The sequence below is a fragment of the Phyllostomus discolor genome, chromosome 14 (genome assembly GCF_004126475.2).
Source record: "Phyllostomus discolor isolate MPI-MPIP mPhyDis1 chromosome 14, mPhyDis1.pri.v3, whole genome shotgun sequence".
Lineage (NCBI taxonomy): Eukaryota > Metazoa > Chordata > Mammalia > Chiroptera > Phyllostomidae > Phyllostomus > Phyllostomus discolor.
Genome location: NC_040916.2, coordinates 14,850,320 through 14,869,540, shown reverse-complemented (window position 1 = coordinate 14,869,540; position 19,221 = coordinate 14,850,320). Strand labels below are relative to the sequence as shown.

Below are 19,221 nucleotides of genomic sequence, written 5' to 3'. Positions count from 1 at the left end.
TCGAGGGTGAACATTTTATTGGAATATAGGCACTTGGCAGAGTATATGCACAGTTACAAAGTGTTTTAAATTTATTTGCTTTACATAGTGACTAAACAAATATCCATCCACGCTGTTGATTTTTTTTCCTTGAAGTTGCAGACCTCAGAAGGCAAATCCCCAAACCCATTTGTTTACGGTGAAGAAGGTGTATGTAGCCAGCGCTTTACCGAATGAACCGTGTTTCTGTTTGAGTCAGGGGCACCCTCCCCTTCCCCATGTTAAAATTCATGTAGCATATATTGCCTAGCGCTTATTAGGAAGAAAGAAAGTCACCTGTCTGGGAGAATTGGGAAGCCCTTTGAAATCACTGGCTGCAGCCTGGAGAAGACCAGACTTGAGGATCTTCTTAATCAAATGTAGAAGATCAGGCCTTCCGACCTGCAAGGTTTTCACCCCCAGCCTCTTTAGAAAGCTTTTGGACAAACTGGAGTTGCATCCTTGGGGTCTCCAAAATACTATTTTTTTTGTAAAGGGAATTTACTCTCCCATAATGCAACACACTAGTCCAAGCTGCAAAGGAGAAGAGGACAAGTTAATTTCTTTAAGGAAAGAAATTTGTTTGTTTGTTTGTTTAAGGAAAGAAACATATTATTTATTTGTGGAAGGTCAACAATGACATAGCTCCTTTAAAGTCATGGGATTTTTGCCCGATAGCCTGTCGTGAGGTCTGCTGCCTTTCTAACAGACTTGCCCGCAGGGGAGGGCCCCGGGGCGGCCTGCAGAGGCTCGTCCGCACTGCTCGCTGGAACCACAGCGACCTCGCTCCAACCTGGAAATCACTGTGGCACCACAGAGAAGTCCGTGCGAGAAGCAACAAACTCGCGCTAATGTGAAGGTATTCCATGCAACACGTTAAAATGAGTAAGGAATATTTTTAATGCACTTTAGTTTCCTGTTCCATCTGCAAATGGGACAATCACCCTGCGTAGTCTACTGAACGTGTCTTCTGTGGAACACGTACAGAAAGGTGCTTTGCGTTCTCACGCGTGTCCTCCCGCTTCGTGCTCAGTCCCCTCGGGCCTGCAGGACGGGCCAAGGGAGGGCACTGATGTCCGTCCATCCGATGTAGTGAGGTGCCCTCTCTTTTAGGGTTGGAAAGAATCACTCCGCTTTCCGAGAGTTTGAGAAGCCCTGATGCGAGGAAAGGAAGAAAGCCGGGGAGCTCCGGAGTGGTGGCAGCCCAGGCTGTGACCTCCTCCCTCGCCACAACTCTCCTGGAGGGAAGGACAGCCCTGGGCAGGGCTGGGCACTGTTCCTTTGGCTCCTTGCCTTGCTGGGCACAGAATCGGACCACGTGGCCATCTGGGCTTGATTTAGGGGACGACTGGGCAAGGGCAGGAAGCCCAACTGGAAAACATCTCCCTGGCTGACAGCAGGCTCCGAAGAGCCGCGGCCCAGCGAAGTGGTGGGTGGTGGGTTCTCACATGCCCCGAGCAGCCGGGCACAGGCCAGTTCCTCGCTGGGCACTAGGGACGTTCATGTGACCCGAGGGGGCAGAGAGCCATTATTCAAGGCTGTGTGCTTCTCGCAGGAAGCACATCTAAAGGCTAAACCCTCATTTCTGCCCTGGAAGAGAAGAGCCCTTGGAAGAGGCAGGAAGTAGAGGGAACTTCAGTGTTTCATGCTAAGGGCAAGGATATCAGCGGGTATTGGTGTCACAGGGACCAGGGGGGAGTGGCATCTATCTTCTTCACCTGTCAGGAGATCCTTCCTCAGTGTGAGGAGGGAAGCACTGCTGATAAATCCTCTAAAGAGCTGACACAAACTTCCTTGTTGATGATGATCGAACACAGCTCTTGGGCAATATATTGGGATCTATTATTAAAATTTGAGGAAAGAAAGATGAAGCAGTGCTGGTTCTGAAGCTTTTAGGAAATAAACTGATATTTTCTTTGTTTTTTATATTTTATTTATTTTTAGAGAGAGGGGAAGGGCAAGAGAGAAAGGAAGAGAACCATGGATGTGTGAGAGACACATCAATCGGTTACCTCTTGCTCGTCCCCTACTGGGGACCTGGCCCACAACCTGAGTATGTGACCTGACTGGGAATTGAACCTGCAATCTTTTGGTTTGCAGGCTAGCACTCAATCCACTGAGACACACCAGGTAGGCAATAAACTGGTATTTTCTGAAGGACAACAGAATAGTTCTTCCTTTAATCTTTTGGAAGTGCATTCCACCTGTACCGTTAACAGGCATAGGTGGCAATCGATGTGGAAGATGTATTTGTGTCTATTTCTGCTAAAGTGTAGGTTCTGGAAGAAAGGAACAGATCTTTTAAAGCACAGGGCTCGAGTGCCTGGGACATAACAGACTCCATTAACCTGCTAACTGACTGAACAAGTCATCTCTGCCCTTGGTAACATCTTTGGAGCTTGATGCTATGGCTATATCTTGGCTTTTCTCTCTCTCTTCTTCTCTCTCTCTTTTTTAATTCACTTTATTCATTTATTCACTTTATTCCCTTCTGGGAGTGAACCAGGACTGCTTCAATAGAAAGACAGACAGCTTTCCTGGCAGCGCAGAAAGCTTATCATTTGAAAACTGACATTTTCTTAAATCCTTTTGAGCCTTTTAATTTATACTGAACAAAAGCACCTTATCTCTTTTTCTTCTTCTTCTTTTTTCTTTTTCTTTTCTTTTTTTTTTTTTTTTTTGGTATTATGCTTAACTCAGCATGAGGCAAAGAGTAGCTGTTTCAGTAACATTTGTTTAATTGGTAGGCTTCACACCCAATAATTTGGCTAAGCTCTTTCTCTGCATAGCCTAAGGCTAATTTGGAACGCTTCAATGAGCAAGGGAAATTTTCTTGCCTCGTTTGAATTTCCCCAAAAGGTGATTAATGAAGAAGAGTCCACAAGATCCACTGACAGGGCGTGGAGAGCAGAGTTAGTGACAGGCCCGGGCAGTCCCGCAGACCACAGCCTGCCTCGGTTTCTGCTCAGCGGCCTCTGCCCTCCCTCAGGCTCTGCGGGGGCTGCACCCAGCAGGGCACTGCCGATGGCCACCCTCGCTTTCTGGCAGCCGGGCCAGCCAGACCAGCCAGACCGTGAACAATGACTGAGTCCTTAAGGGACAGTGAGGTGGGTGTAGTAGACTCGGGAGCTGGATTTACAGCCCGTGTTTGCATCCTTACGAAGAACTGAAAAGCCCTAAAGTGCATTAGAAGAAAATGTGCAGAGTGTATTGACCACTGTGCTCCTGCTGCTTTCTGAGTCCCCAATGCGACACCCGCTCCCACCCTCGGGCACCCTCAGCTCCCTCTCATCCCAAGCACTGCATCACCTTTGTAATTCTGATTAAAATGAAAAAGCAATAATTCATGGCGGAGCCGTTTGATTCCACAAAGGTGTGCCTCTGTGCTCACGCCCTCTGTGCGTTCCATCTGATTTCAATACAAACTAAGGAAGCGCTTCACAAATTTTTGTTTGGTAACAACACACATGCCAACCCTAAATGTACCCGTGACTAACCCATTGGGGGTCAGTCTGTTCAAAGAAATGCTTCTGCCAAATCGTCCCTTTCACTCCTCTGAGGGCGGCTCTGGGGGACTCTCCCTCTCGTCCTCCTTCTGGGGACCTGGGATGTGGGTGTCGGGAGCATCCTCGACCACCCACTGACACTCGTGAACCCGGGCATCCTTGATCTCCTCTGCACCTGTGCTGGCAGCTGCCTGGGCCTTGCCGCCCTCCCCTCCCGCCACCTCCTCTTCCACAGAGCCCTGGCTCTCCCCGGGGCCGCTGGGCTCAGAACTTACATTGCAATCTCCTTGCGGTATGGCCATACCTCCTTCCTGGGCACCAGGACTGGAAGGCTCGCCTGGGGGCTCCCTCCCACTGGGCTCCCCTGCCTCTGCGTGCTTCTCTGTGGTGCCCGGGCCGCTGTCGCCCTGGCTGAGCTCTCTGCAGGCTGGCTGAGCCTCTGCACAGCCCCCCAACTCTGCCCCACCGGCCTCAGCCTCGGCCTCTGCAGCAGCAGGAGAAGAGGCCTCCCTCTCCCTGACTCCACCGTCCTCACAGGTGTCCTGGCTGGAGGCAGCTGTTTGATCGGCCTCTGGGCAGGCTGGGGTTGTTTCTTCTTCTTTTTCAATTTCTTGGGGCACAAGGGTCTCCTGAGGTGCATCTTTCTCGGTCTCAGGGGCCGCAGACTCCACTGGCACTTCGATGGTCACCGTCAACAGATCTCGGAGCTCCTTCAAGGAGCCTGAGGCAGAGATGGATTCCCGCTTTTCCCGGGCGGGTTCTCTGTTCTCAGGGGTCCCTCCAAGCTCCGGCGCTGGCGGGTGCGCGCCTGGGACTGCTGCCGTGTCCTCTGCAGCCACCAGAGTCACAACAGGGCCACCCATGCTTGCAGTGACCACCTGCCCGTCCCCACCTGGGAAAGAAAGGCTTTTCTCTTGGGCCAAGGGACTGGGGACCCCAGGCTGCTTCGCTTCCTCTGGTTCCTGGAATACTTCGTTGTTCGCGGCCTCACTGTCAGCAGCTCCAGGCAGCAGGGCGGAGGCTCTCCTGGCTGGGCTGGCCTGGTTTGACCCCGCGGGGGTCTTCAGATCTGTGAGGCTGGACACGCTTTCACTGGGCAAGGCCACGTTGTCTTCGAATAAGTTGTGTTTCTTCAGGACGGCAGCTTCCTTTATCACTGGGGCACCAGAAAACAAAACAGGGTGTTAGAGCTCCGCCCCGGCAGATTTGGCTGTTCTGGTTTTACCCAGAAGGCAAGCTCTCCTCTCAACTTTTCTGGCTATCCAAAGGTCTCAAGTTCAAGTTCCAGCTTACACTCCCTCTCTTCCGGGTAGCCTGCCATGAAGATGGAAGCCTGGAAACTCACACCCAACGCTGGACCTCCCCAGGGTTCCTCCATTCGCTCTTGCACACATTCGTGCACTCACACAGCACACACTTCCCGGGCACTGACTACGGGGCAGGCTCTGGGAACCCGAAGACGAAGAAAATACAGCCTTTGCTGTCAGGGGGCTCGCAATCCAGGACGGCGGCACTTGTGTTACTCCTACGGCCCCCATCGCCTTTTATTAGCGGCCGATCTGTGCGGCACCAGTTTGTGGCCGCGGTGCCTGAGACCCCTCGAGGGCAGGAGCTGGCCTGCTTTTCCTCGCTTTCCCCAAGTGCAGTCCTGAGCGTGTGACAGGTTCTTGGCCCGGAGCACCCGGAGACAGGAGCCCCGCTGACCTGCACTGTCGCCACAGCCTCTTTGCTGTAGCTGTACAGGCCTCTGCCGCAAGCAACTTTGCTGCAAGCGTCTTTTGCTGCATAACTAACTGGCCGTGAGGCTATTTTGTTCTAAAAAAGAATAAATAGCTGGTTGACTGTGGGTTTCTTTGTCTTTTTGGTTTCATTTCTTCATTGGTGAATCCATCACCATAAAAGATAATAAAATAACTGGTTGATAGTTTTTTTTTTTGCATTGGTTTATTTTTGTTTTTAGGGTTATTTATTTATTTTTAGTCAGGTTTGGTTTCATTTCTCCATTGACAAAGTAGTGGAGCAAATAAATAGTGGTGATCTTAAAAGAGTTAGCATTTTTTCCCAGATGATGATGATTGTTGCCCCAAGAGTTCGTCGGTTCCTTATTTTGAAACACTGTTTTAGGAAGAGAAGGAGAGGCACCCAAGGGCCTCTGAGGGTGCAGAGTTGAACCCTCGTGCCCCATAGAACGAAGGCAAGGCCTTAGGTATACTCTCCAGGAGAAAATCGGTTATTTGTGCAGTAAATTGCCATGCGTTGACACACATATTAAATGTATTCAAATATTTGCATTTGGCAATCAAGTCTTTTCACATTTTGTTATTCAGTTTTCATGTCCCTCTTTTATTTGACATAATTTTAATCTTTCTCATGGAAAAATTGCCTTTCGGCCAATTAGTTCTGGGCCACAAATGTTTGTGGCAAAAATGCCTGCAGCAAAGATGCTCCGGCAAAAATACCAGACACACCAAGACGGAGACCTACGTCCATCAGCTCAGCCTCGAGGCCTGGGGAGGAGGAACGGCGACACCAATAACGACAGCAGGGGACACTTCTGACAACGAGCCCCTGCTTATGGCCGTGCAGGCTGCACAGAGCGCAAGAGTGTCTCACCCCGGGGCAGGGGTTGGGGGCGGGCACCCTGGTCAGCAGAGGCAGCGCAGGTTCGAGCGCAGTTGCTTGCAGCAGCCGCAGAAGCGTGGCTGCTCTCACCCCATCCGCACGTCGTGGCCATTTTTGGACAGAGAGCAGTCACGGGTCTGCAGGAAAGGAGTCTTTTTCTTTTCTTTTTTTTTAAATAAGGAATTATTTTATTGCTGTTGCTAGCATTTCCCTCTCTAGATTAGACAAATTCTCTTTTTTTAATTAAAATGTTATTATTATTTTTAAAGATTTTATTTATTTTTATTTTTAGAGAGGGAAGGGAGGGAGGGAGGGAGGGAGAGGGAGAGGGAGAGAGAGAGAAACATCAATGTGCGGTTGCTGGGGGTTATGGCCTGCAACCCAGGAATGTTCCCTGGCTGGGAATCGAACCTGGGACACTTTGGTTCCCAGCCCGCGCTCAATCCACTGAGCTACGCCAGCCAGGGCTAAAATGTTATTTTTCAATTATCATTTGCATTCAGCCCTGGCCGGGCAGCTCAGTTGTTTGGAGCATTGTCCTGTACACCAAAAAAGGTTGCGGGTTCGATCCCCGGTCAGGGCACATATGGGAGACAACCGATCGATGTTTCTCTCAATTACAGTTTACATTCAGTATTATTCAGTGTTATTTTGCATTAGTTTCAGGTGCACAGGGTAGTGGTTAGACAATCATATATTTTACAAGGTGTTTCCCCCCAGTATTTCCACCACCCACCTGGCCTCGTACGTAGTCAAATTATTACAATATGTTTCCTGTGTTCTGCTACATCCTCGTGACTATTTTGTAACTTCTAATTTTTTAAAATTGAGTTTATTGGGGTAACATTGGTTAATAAAGTTATATAGGCTTCAGGTGAAGCAAGCTTTTTTCTAATTCTCCCCAGGTGCCGCGGTGGCCCGGCAGTGGCCTTGGCAGTGGCAGTGGGCCCGTCCTCTGTGCAGACACTGTGCGGACACCTTTCCATCCCTTATCTCATTAGACCCCCAGCCCTGAGCTGCTGGGACCCGGGGCTTGCGCTTGGCCAGTCTCCTTTGGGGCAGAGTTTTGGGATGCTCAACGCCTTCCCCTTGGAGACCAGCTTCGTGTCGGGCCTACAGTTTTGTGGGTGGCCCTCCCCATCTCTGCCCAAGCTTCCCCTGTCCACACCCTGTCCCCAGCAAGGCCTGCTTCCCCATGGGGAGCCCATATCCCAGCCAGCCTCCCAGTGCGCGGTGTCACCGCCCCGGTCTCTTCCGTGCAGCTGAGAGGAGGTGAGGAATGTGCTGGGAGGGCAGCTGCTCCGAGGTCGCCTCCTCCCGCTGCGGGCAGAGCTGTGGGCCTGTGACTAAGGGGAGCCCTTTGTCCTTTGTTCTGTCTGGAACAGCTGGAGGAAGACAGCTGGTCATGAGGCACCCTGCGTTTAATCTCTCCAAACCTCAGTCGTCTCATCTGAAAAATGAAGCTTAACACTCCATCCCACAGCGTCCTCATTTGTATGGAGAGAGAAAGGCTACCTAATGGTCCCGGTATAGCCTGTGTGCAGTCAGGGTTAGTGTCCCTCCCACCTCCTCCCCCTTCCTACTCCTCCATCTCCCCAGCAGCGCTGGCCCTGCCCCTTTCCTTTCTGCTGAGGAAACCCAGCTGGCCGCACTGGGTCCCATTTCTGGGGCGCTCCCCTCTACCCAGACCTCCCCCCAGCATCAGGTAAACCCCCCTCACCTTTCAGAGTTTCATCGAGGAGGATCTGGTATAAAATCTCCTCGTACACGTTTTCCACGTGGATCATGTTGGTGTGATCTGCGAAGATGAACTGCTCGTATTTCTGAAGTTCCTGCAGAGCGAGGGACAGAGAGGACCCGGCGTGAGATGCCAGTGCGTGGGGGAGGCACAGGAAGGACGAGTCCTGCTCCTGAGCCCCGGGATACCACCCCTCACCCCGGGAGCACCCCGCAAGCACTTAAGGGGTAGACCAGAGATTTGATCACCTCAGGGGGTGTGAGTGAGTCTGGGACCCTCCTTCTACCCCATCATAACCAAAGTATTTCCTTCTTCATTTTTCTAAGTGCCAACATTGCTTACCGAGGTATATGTTACACACAATAAAATGCAAACATGAAAAGTACAGCTCAATGATTTTAAATACATAAATGACCTCATGAAACCCCAACGCAAATCAAGACAGAGGACATCCCTTGCATGCCCGTTTCCTGTCCACATCCCCCCGGAGATAAGCACTGATTGGACATCTGTCACGGTGGCCTAGTTTCTCTTGTTCTTGAACTTCATGTAAGTGGAATTGGCTATTTGTTGGTGTTTGATTTCGAGAGTCATCCACGTTGCCACAGGTATCAGGGGCTTGTTCTTTGTTATTGATAAGATTTCCATCATATGGATCAACTAAAATTGTGAATCCACACTCCTATTGATGGATATTGAGGTTTTTCTCCCACTTTTGGACTGTGAAGAGCAGAGATGCTATGAGCATTCTTGTGCATGATTCCTGTAGATTTAAGGATTTTCTCGTCTTGAGTAGGTACCTGGAAATGAGACTGCTGGGTCCTGGAGTGGATGTGTGTTTGACTTTATTAAATGTGGCCCCTTTTTGGGTGTCACATTTCTAGAATCTCTAGTCAAGAACTATTCAGGAATTCAGGAATGTTCTCCTCCTTCTCTCCAGCTGGCCCTGGCATGCACTTCTTCCTCTAAGACAACCCGAGCAGGATGCAAAGTCCTTTAACCCTTCCTGCTTCCCGCGGGTTCCCAAACAGCTTGCCTGTTATCAGCATGAGGATGGAGCAGGGACTGAAAAGCACCCGATCCTATCCCCCAAGTTTAACTCAGCAACCCTTGCACCCGAGGGTGCTGGAAATGGCGCCTGGCACACGCCTCCTAGACAGCCAAGGGCTGAGCAGCGGGATTTGATGCCTTTGGCCTGGAGTGATGGTGTTGACAACAGGGGTCAGAGGCCACCACTTCAGACAGCTCTCGGTGCCAGGGCTGGGGGCTCTGCCGCAGCCCGGGACCAGGTCACAGAGGGCTCTCACGGGGTCCCTTTATATGTATGCACCTCGGAGGGAAGACCTGTCTGCGGGCGCCCCTCTCCTCCTCTGGGAAGTGAGGGGCACAGGCTCACGTCTGCAGCGCCCTGCGTGTTCCCGCCTGGTCTCCCGCCTGGTCTCCCATCCCACATTCGCCCAACAGTCATTCACCCTCAGGACTGGGCAAAAGCAGGACTCTGGGCGGCCCTCCCCGACCCCACCAGCCGAGCGGGGCAACCTCCTCGGAACTCCCGCAGGAGGAACTGCCCCCATAAGGCTCCTGCTGAGCTCGTCACATGGCGTCCTGTCCCCTGCCCGTAGGCTGTGAATGAACCCCGGGGGACAGACGGCAGGGCCATGGGCCGGGCCCAGGGCCTGGATCGCATCTGAGACATGTTCGATACACGTTTGCTGAATAAACAGGAGACCTTCAAAATTTCAACCAGCTGAACAATTCTGGGGAGAGAAATCATTTCTAGGGACATGTATACAGTTGTCACACGGCCGGCTTCACAAAACAGACCTTCTAGACGACATAGATTGAACTGCAACACTCCTATGTTGAATTCCCTGGGTCAATGACGTTGAATCCCTGAGGGAGGGTCTTGGGGAGTCAGACTTTTTCCAAAGCTTCCTCGGCAATTCTAGCGTGCACCTCGAGTTCAGGGCCACAGGTCTAGGGAGCTGCGACTTGAAGAGCCAAGAAGAACCACACCTCAATAAAAGAAAGGATTCTCCTCCGAAGCTGGAACTCCCCTAATTTATCTAGTCTGTAAATCCAGATGTTTAAAAATCTCTTGACACTGATACCACGTCCTTCAGTGCGGGAAATTCCGGGTCACGGGCTCCTTAGAAACCAGTCTCTCTTGATTAAAAGTCACGAGAGCTCCTTTCGAGTTGGGTGCAGCTCTGCCGGTGTTTGGAACGAGGAGGGCAGGAGGACAGAGGGCTTTCTTCCCCCTCCCCCTCTTCTGGGGGGAGGAGGGGGTCCCAAGGCCCCTGGGCTGCCTTCGGGATTGGAAGAGGAAAACGGGCTTAGTGGAGAGTCCGTGTGCCCACACGTCCCGAGGTGGCCTGAGTCATCCTCTCGGTGGCTGAACTTTTCCAACCACGAAGGCCAAGGGCCGTCCATGCAGACAGATTGCTCCCCTGGCATCATCCGATCCCTTCCTATAAAGGAAAGACACCCCCAGAAGCAAACGCCGGCGGACGAGACATGCTGATGCCACTTGGAAGAAAGACGGCATTGACAGAATGTGAACAGGACTGAAGACGCTGCCCCACTGCCCCGGCACAATGACTCCTGGGAAGGATTGTAAGCGTCCAATGCTTGGAGACTCTCTACGCTGCCAAAAAGCCCTTTTTAAATTCTACACGCTCCGTATTACTTGCTGCAAGAGCCTTGCACATGTCCGGGCTCACAGATCCTTTCTGAAATGCAGAAATAGTAAAAGCGGTGTTTACCACTCACTGCGAGCATCACATGCACCAGTGCGTGTGAGCGGGGTGCAGACTTGGCCAGGGGCCAGCTCTGTGATCTTGGGCCCACGACCTAAGCCCTCAGGGTTCCTCATTGCTACAGCGAGGATATAAATAGAGCCCCCTCATAGGGTTTCCTGAGAATCATTGAGTTAATCCAGGCACAGTGCTTAACACAGCGCCTGGCACGTGGTAAGCACTCATTGGATGTTAATTGCCTCCTTCTAGTCTTCTCCATCTTCACAAGGATACTGCAAGGCATTACTATCTCCATTTTCTGGAAAGTGAAATCTAGACCAAAAGAGAGCAAAAGTGCTTTGCCCAAGGCCCAAGAGCCGATACCTGTAGGAGCCAGGACTTGAACCCAGGTCTTGACCCAGCCTCCAGAGTCACCTCACTCGTCACTCTGCAGACTAAGTCACACTTCGTAATCATGGCTGTCCCTGGTCACCTGGGGTTTGTAACAGCTTTAAATGATCGGTTTCATTGATTTCACCAAACAAATGTTACTGGATTTAACAGAACAAATCTCCTGTAATCAATCACGTTACTTAAGATCTTTTCCTGGACGTGGTGGTCAAGTTTCAGAGACCATGTAGGAATTATGAGTCAGACTTTAATGAGGAACATCTGGCATTCGCTGGCGCTCTATGGCAACCCCTAGCTTGGCTCCAACTCACATCGTCACCCTCTGAGATTTCTGTCTGGTCCAGGGGTCGGCAAAGCTCGGCTGCTTGGTTTTGTAAATAAAGCTACGCTGAAACTCCGATCTGCCCATTTGTCTGTGCACATTCTATGCCTGCTTCGGGGCTGCAGCAACAGAACTGAGTAGTTGCATCAGAAATAGCATGGCCCATGAAGCCTAAAATATTTACTATTGGACCATTTACAGAAAAAGTTTGCCAACCCCTTCTACCGTTTGCAGGCACATCCTGGTCCTCCCCTCTCCCCCCAAAATTGCTTGGACTTTGCAGGCGATAAGAGCAGGCTCTCTGGAGTGACCCAGCCCTTACTGGTTTGCACGTGGACGCCAGGGCCTTCTGCACGGTGGGAAGTGTGATTTGAACCAGCGCCTCCTGAAATATCCTCTTCCGCATGGTGCTGCTGTCGTAATCGTATTGCTGTCAATACAGAGACAGAAAACATATGCTCAATAGCAACAGTGCAATCTGTTAACTTTCGCTTCAGCAAAAATCTCAGCCGCCCACTTCACTGCCTTTTCCCCTCTGATTTCTGAGTGCCCTATGGTGTCCCTGAGGTCTCGGAGATCTTTCTATGTGATTCCCTCACACTCTAGGTGGAGGTTATGACTGCTAATCACCCATCTCGCCCTCCCCTCTTACAGATACGGAAACTGAGACAAGATCAACACAGCAATTTCTGCATGATAGAGAAGCTGAGGCGGGGGGAACTGGGGGGGTGAATTTGTACTTTGTCCCCCCTGTCCTAGGTGGGTCCTGGGAGGGTCCTGGGAGCCACGGTTATCTCCTGCTTTCATTCTACATCCTAAAAGCAGGCTTTGTGGGCTGAAAGGATTTCTGCGAGGGAAGAGAGGCTCTGGCTCGTAGCTACACTGACACTGTGGCATGTTAATCGAAGGAGTTTCGCATCTAGAACAAGAAAGATGAGGATTCACTTTGTACCACATGGATCATCCACACCGAGAGACCAGAGTGTGATCCTCGGTGTCACGTTAAGGGGACCTCAGGCACAACAAAGCACAGTCACAGGCACGTGAGCAGAATGGTCAGGCCCCATAAAGAGTGGTCGAAGAGATGAAGCCATTTATACCAGAGGTAGCGATTTGGGGCTAGATTATAGCTGTGTTCCAACAACAGGAGGCTGCCACGTGGAAGAAGGACGTTAACAAAGAGGGTAGAACTGGATTGACAACCGCTGAGAACCTCGGCTTTAACATTGGGAGGCATGCACTTGCACTTGCCTGTGTCCGGAGAAGAAATGGGCTGTCCTGAGAGGGAGAAAGTGTCCTGACACTGGGGGTGGTATTGACATCGATATCTTTTCTTTCTCAGTTTCAAGTTCATTATTAGTTGTGTTACCGTGATAAGTATTAATTTTAATTCCTTTTTTAAAGACTTTATTTATATATTTTTTTAAGAGAGAGGAGAAGGGAGGGAGGAAAGAGGAACATCAACACATGAGAGATGCATTGATTGGTTGCCTCTCGTACGCCCCTTACTGGGGACCTGGCCAGCAACCCAGGCATGTGCCCTGACTGGGAATCGAACTGGCAACCCTTTGGTTCACAGGTTGGTGCTCAATCCATTGAGCCACACCAGCCAGGGCTGCTTTTCTTTTCACTAATTTGATTGCCAGAATTCCCTGCTGTCTGTGAGACCTCAAGAGCAGGTCTGAAACCCAGGGGCCCCCTTCCTGGCTCTGTGGAACTTTATCTTGTGCTCTAAGCACTGTGTAGGGCAGCGATTTTCAATGTTCCTCACCTTGTGGCACACATAAACTAATTACTAAAATTCTGTGCCACACCAAAATACTATTACATTTTTTTTTTTTTGCTGATCTGTCCCACCAAAATAGGTATGATTTTGATTCATTCACACCAGACAGGAATGGTTGTGTTGGCTGTTGTCATTTTTTAATTTGATAATCTAAGAGAAAAGAGGACAGTGGCCCTGACTAAATAGTCAGGTACTGCACGTTTTAAAAATTTCTTGTGCCACGCTTTTTTAAAATCATTGGTTTAGGGGCAGGAAGAAGTAAAAAATCAATGCATTACGTTTAAGTATAGTTTAAGCTCTAGTTCACCTTGACTAGCCCACTGAGCTTACAGAAGTCATTTTAGCTCTCAGAGAGTCAGTTTCCTCATATCGAAAATGGGGACATATTCTACTTATTTCACAAGTTCCAGTGAGGGTCAAATGAAACAGGATAAGCTTTTAAAAAGCTTAAAAAATATAGCATGTCTGTGCAAGCTCTTATTATTGAAATCATTTTTATAGATACTTAAGCAGGAAGCCTATTACAAATAAAACAATTTCACGTGGCAGGCATCTCTTGGTTTTTCTTTTAAAAAATGTTTGGCATTTACCTTTTACTTGGAGTATATTTCCTTTGCCATGATGTGTTGATTTTTTTAACATATGTTGGCTAATTTAAATGTAAACTATTTGAAGAAATAGGCTGTGCCTGGCCTATTTTTATATTCCATGCAATACCTATCACACTGCTTTGCTTATAGTGGCCAGCCAATACATACCAAGTGCAAGTGCTTTGAAATTAAACGGGGACATGTCACTTCAGGTGATGGGCAAGGATGCTGAGGACCCGTGGTCCCTAAAAAGGCCACTAGATGGCAGAAGAGGCCTGAGAGTCGTGCTGGGGAAACACACCTGCTAGTCCCAGGAACCTCGGGGAGGACCCAAGGGAAAGATGAGAAAAAAAAGGGGGCAAGTGAAAGACCTCGGTATTTCCCCCTTAAAAAGAAACAGCAGTCTTGTTCTTTTATTTTGCTTCTTTGTTACTGAATACGTTGGGGTGATATTGGCTAATAAAATTATGTAGGTTTCAGGCGTACAACTCTATGATACATCACCTGCATATTGTACTGTGTGCTCACCACCCCAAGTCAAGTGTCCTTCCATCACCATTTGTCCCCCCTTTACCCCTTCTACCTCCCCCTGGGGTCACGTCCTTGTTTTACACTTCCCACAAGTGAAAAAACGGTTTTACCTTTAAGACTCGGAGCTTAACCTTCTCCATGGCGACTGCTGTCTTGGAGGCCTCTGCCCCGAGATGTGGGGAGAGCAGCTGTGTGAAGGTGAATACCGCATTCCCCATGAGCTGCAGGCCAAAGCGACACAGAAACAGCACCGTCAGGGAGGGGGCACTGCCCTGGTCCGTCCGTCTAGGACGGTGGCAGCACAGAGGGAGGGCCGAGCATCCGAGAGGAGTCCCCTCAGGCACTACTCTGAGAGTGACCCAGGGTGACAGGTCCTCATCCCACTGCCTGAGCTGTGACTCACTGTGGGGTCAGTAAGAGACCGGGAATGCACATATATGTGTGCATACTTATGTATGCATGTATACCTATGTGCATCCTATGCATCCTTTCTTCGCATGTCTCCTCCTTCCACGCTGCACTGGAAAACCCCAGACCATGGGACTGAAAACACCATCGTCTCCTGTGGTCATCCCCTCCCTCCACCCTCTGGTACCTGCATCCAGGGCTTAACGGGATGAGGCGGGAGTCATCTCCAATTATTTCTGGCTGCCTTAATTCTGCACTCACACTTTCAGATGGAGGTAAATTACCCAGCATGTCTCTCTGTCCCTCTCCTACCCACCCGCTCACAACTCTGCCAGGTTGGAAAGGGGCAGGGTCGGGGCTCGGGGCAAACGTGCTCAGATTTCTCACTCTCTGCCCTTGCACCTGCATAAGCTTCGCCAGCGTTCGGTGTGCTCACAGGGACTCTGTGAAATGACTGCCCGGTATGGTTCCTCATCCCTCTTTAATCCCCACAACTCGGAGGTTAGATAGTAAGATGGGTCACTTAATCCTGCCTATAACATTTAAGAAAAAGAATGCGCCTTTCTTTCCCAAGCCTGTGATTCCAACACACACCTTCCTCGCCGCATTCTCAACGCGGGGGTGAATTTATCTGAGAGCCTGCCTCCCTCTCAGCTCCCCGAAGAGGGAGCGGGCACAGGGTCCAGCCCCGCAGTGGGCTCCCCTGGAGAATCTGTGAGACGGGACCGTGCTCTCACAGCTGCAGCGAGCACGCCCTGTCTGCACGTGTACACCGCCAGACTACGGAGAAGTCCGGGCTGTGCGCTCCTGCTCCTCGCGGGGGAAAGGAACCTACTAGGTAAACGCAAGAAATGCAAACACAAATTGGGGACTGAGGGCCCGATTCCTTCTAAACTGGGTCAGGGAACTAATTGTAGCCGGTGGACCTCAGTCCTGGACACGTATTAGAAGCAATGGGAACGAGTAGGAAAAATTTTTTAACTTATTAAAATATAATATTTTAAAATTACTAAATCATTTAAAACATCGTTTTAAATTATTAAAATTTTAAAAATGATTGAATTATAGATACATAATTTCAATAACTAAAAAATCATTTCAAAAAATGTATATGTGTAATCAGAATCACTGGAGGAGGGGCCTAGTATTTCTTAAAAGCCCCCAGACGATTCTCACGTGCACCTGCGGTTCAATGAAGCAGTTATTAATTAATGTCACGTTATTTCCTGGAGATGTCCCTACTGTAGGACATTCATCAGTACGGAGGGAAGATGAAGCCTGCTGGGAGGACGGATATGACGACAGAGGTGATGGCCACACACCTGAGCGACCAGGCCCGCGGGTCCCGTCCGCCGGCGCCTGCTTCCCCCGCCCCCACCCGGCTGCGTCCTCAGCCCCAGGACGCCCCTGTGGCGCCCACCTCTTGCATGCAGTTCTGTGTCTGCTGCACCACCAGGTCGACGTGGGGGAACCTGAAGCGGCTCTTGAGGTCCTGCAAGCGCTCCTGAAGCTGGTTGACTTGGACGTAACAAGGTTCCATCTTCACGGAATCCAGCGGGAGGTTCATAAGCCGGTCCAGATGCTGCATTTGGGGGAGGGGAAAAGTGAAACACCTTCAGACTCAGGAGCAGTGTTACTCACATATTACATACTCCGTAAATTCTCAACAATCCAATGGGTGTTGTTAGCGTGAATCACTTCCCAATCGCTACATCTGTGACTTCTTCAATTGTCTTCCTCCCTGCAGTGGGACCCCAGGTCAGCCCTGCGCTGGGACAGGGGCCGGGAGAAGAACCAGGGGGATGATGGGAAGACCCAGGGATGCATCCAGGGTTCCAGTCTTCATGCGCTCTTGAAGGACTGCCTCCCGGTTCCCACTTCCAGAACTCAAGAGCTCAGCAGGTAGGTCCTTTGGCACATGGGATGTTACTGGGCCCATGATCTCCCACAGCCTTTATAAAGGAGTGCCGTCCCTCTCAGAAAATCCCAGTGAGGTCAGGGTGACCCCAGACTCCTGGATGTGAGGCCAGGGTGATCCCTGACTCCTGGATGTGAGGCCAGAGACCCCAGAGCTCCCTGAGGCTCCGTCAGGGCTCACAGGGCTTCCCTCTGCTGCAGGCTGTCTATGGCACCAGCGGACAGGACGCAGGAGGTAGGAAGGGGCCTGGGCAGGGAGAGGTACCCAGTTTCAAAAGCCTGGGTCCCTGCTTCTCTAGTTTGCACAAATGCAGACTTGACCATGGAGGCTTCCAGCAAGGAGCCGTGACACACCTCATCTCCCAGTGACCCCAGGGGGCGCCGACACACTCAGACACTATGAATGCTGTCGCCAACAGTGTGTGTTTTACTGCCCACGCTTATTCTACAATAATGCTAAAACCGAGTATGGGAAAGCTGGAATACACGAGAGAGCGGGTGCAGACACACAGGAAGACGGGGTGAAAATGGAGGCCGGGGAGGACCGTAGAGTACAGGGGTGAGTGTGCGTTACACAGGATGTGCTGTTGCGTTTTCAGGGTGCAGAGCAGAGGTCAGTCTGCATTCCCAGACTGCTCTGAGCAGAAATTTAAAGGGGGCTCGTTCTCACTGTGTTTGTAATGGGAAAGTATCACTCCCTTTAAGAAGTGCTCCATCGACAGGCCCGCTACCGTGGAATTAATGATGCTTGAACTTGCCCCTCATCACAACACATGTCATGTGACTATTTTTAAGAAACACCAGTTAAGCAGACAAGAGAGGAAAAATGGGTTGCCACTTCTCTCCTGGCAGATTGGTGAAAGTTTAAACCACTGATAAGACTTATTTCTGATGCGAATACTGACCTGAGCAGTGGGGTGTGGGGGTTGGGGGTGGGGTGTCTTCTGCCATACACAGTTGGTGGAAATGTGGATTTTAAATCCCTTTTCTGGAGTGCAAATGGTAACATCTATTAACAAGAGGGATGAACCTACCTTTCAGCCTACCAAGCCTGTCCTATGACTCTATCCTGTAGAAATGGAAGCATCGGGTGTGAGAATCTACGTTACGAGGTTACCTGTCACAGCTTTGTTCTACGGTGGTGACATTAGGACGGTTGAATGAATCAGACATGCAATGTTACGCAGCCATTACAATGCATGATTTAGAGTTAGAACGGTCAACTCGGAAACAGTTCCATGGGGCACTTTCGAGTGAGAATACTGACAAGCACAGTAGTCTAGGTAATATAATCCCGATTTGCTAAGACCAGGCAATCTAAAACAATAGCCCGTGGATGTGTGTGTGTTACAGGCTCTATAAGCATGGGGCGTTACCGGCTGGCACAGGCCGGGGTGTGGACACTGATTACTTGAGGGGAGGTGGATGGCCTGTGGGGTAGAGAGAAAGTAAAGGCACGTTTATAAAGAAGGCTGCGGTAAGAAACCTCAAAGTAGATACAGATGATCTCGTTGATGACAGTGCCATTGTGGGTATGCACAGAGAAGTACAAAAGGAAAAGGAGCAGGCGCATCTGGTCCTATCCACTGACTGGTAGGAATGCCCATCCTGTGTCAAGTGTAAAACCCAGTCGGCAAGTTGTGTCCATCAGGGGTCCTCACACTTCAGCCTGCATTGAACCCTCTGGAAGTCTTGTTAGAACGCACTGCTGGGCCCACCCCCAGAGCTTCTGATTGGTTAGATCTTTGGGGGCGGGGCTAAGAATTTCCATGATTAACAGCCAGATGATGATGCGGCTGCTGGTCTAACGACCACACTTTGAGAAACATTGGTTTGTATCATGAGTCTATATTTTCAGAAACAAACAAACCAACAAACAAAACGTATATAAATGAGGCTATATGCTTGTATATTTGTACGAACGAGGAAAAAGTATGTGGAAACACATTCTAAGCTGCTTATGTTAGTTGATTCAGGGAGTTGGGAGGCGAGGTGGTCTAGGAGTTGGAGGTGGACGAGGGTCAGGTGGGTACAGGTGATTCATTTTGCATATATAGATATGCATGTGATTATTTTGCAACTTAAAACTATTAATAGGTGAAAGGGGGTAGATGGATGGATGAGCGAGTTGTGGGGTGAATGGGAGGCAGATTCGATGAATGGATGGAAGGCAGATGCACGAAAGGGAGGAAGGGAGGGGCAGTAGTGGGTGGATGGAAGGAAAGCAGAGATGAATGCAGATCAGATACGGCCCACGGAGAAGGCAGCCGCGGGCAGACCATTCACACGGAGCTCCTTGGCTTCACATCCCACCTCCTTTAGCTGGGCGCCGTCTTTGCTGGTCTGAAAGTTCTGGCTCAGTTCGTCCACTTCTTTCTCAAAGAGCGAGCGTACTTCACTGAATCCCGAGCTCATGGGCCCCATGAGCTCCTCGAGAATGGACGCCAGGAACGGCTGCACGCTCTCCGCACAGCTCTTCTCTGCGGGCTGGGCCGCCATCGCTGCGGGAGGGAAGAGCCGGAAAACCGTGACTTGGGGCAAGACCGGACTCCAGGGCGCTGGGGCCAGGCCGGAGCGGGCTGGTCGCCCCACAGCGCCACGGAACGGCAAGCTCAATCGGCACTGCGGACCGGC

At 50.5% G+C, this 19,221-nt stretch overlaps 1 protein-coding gene across 2 annotated transcripts in view; it reads right to left on the bottom strand.

Annotated features, from left to right (window-relative positions):
- Positions 1-2,216: 2,216 nt before the first annotated feature.
- Positions 2,217-19,221, bottom strand: part of NIBAN1 (niban apoptosis regulator 1) — a 119,587-nt gene continuing 102,582 nt past the window's right edge. For both annotated transcript variants that reach the window (XM_036014994.1, XM_036014995.1), the window contains 6 exons: positions 18,901-19,088; positions 16,091-16,252; positions 14,373-14,483; positions 11,678-11,785; positions 7,867-7,978; positions 2,217-4,680 (listed from right to left, as the gene is read on the bottom strand). In XM_036014994.1, the coding sequence (XP_035870887.1) occupies positions 3,566-4,680; positions 7,867-7,978; positions 11,678-11,785; positions 14,373-14,483; positions 16,091-16,252; positions 18,901-19,088 (1,796 nt within the window). In that variant the 3' untranslated portion in view covers positions 2,217-3,565. The remainder of the gene's footprint in view (positions 4,681-7,866; positions 7,979-11,677; positions 11,786-14,372; positions 14,484-16,090; positions 16,253-18,900; positions 19,089-19,221) is intronic.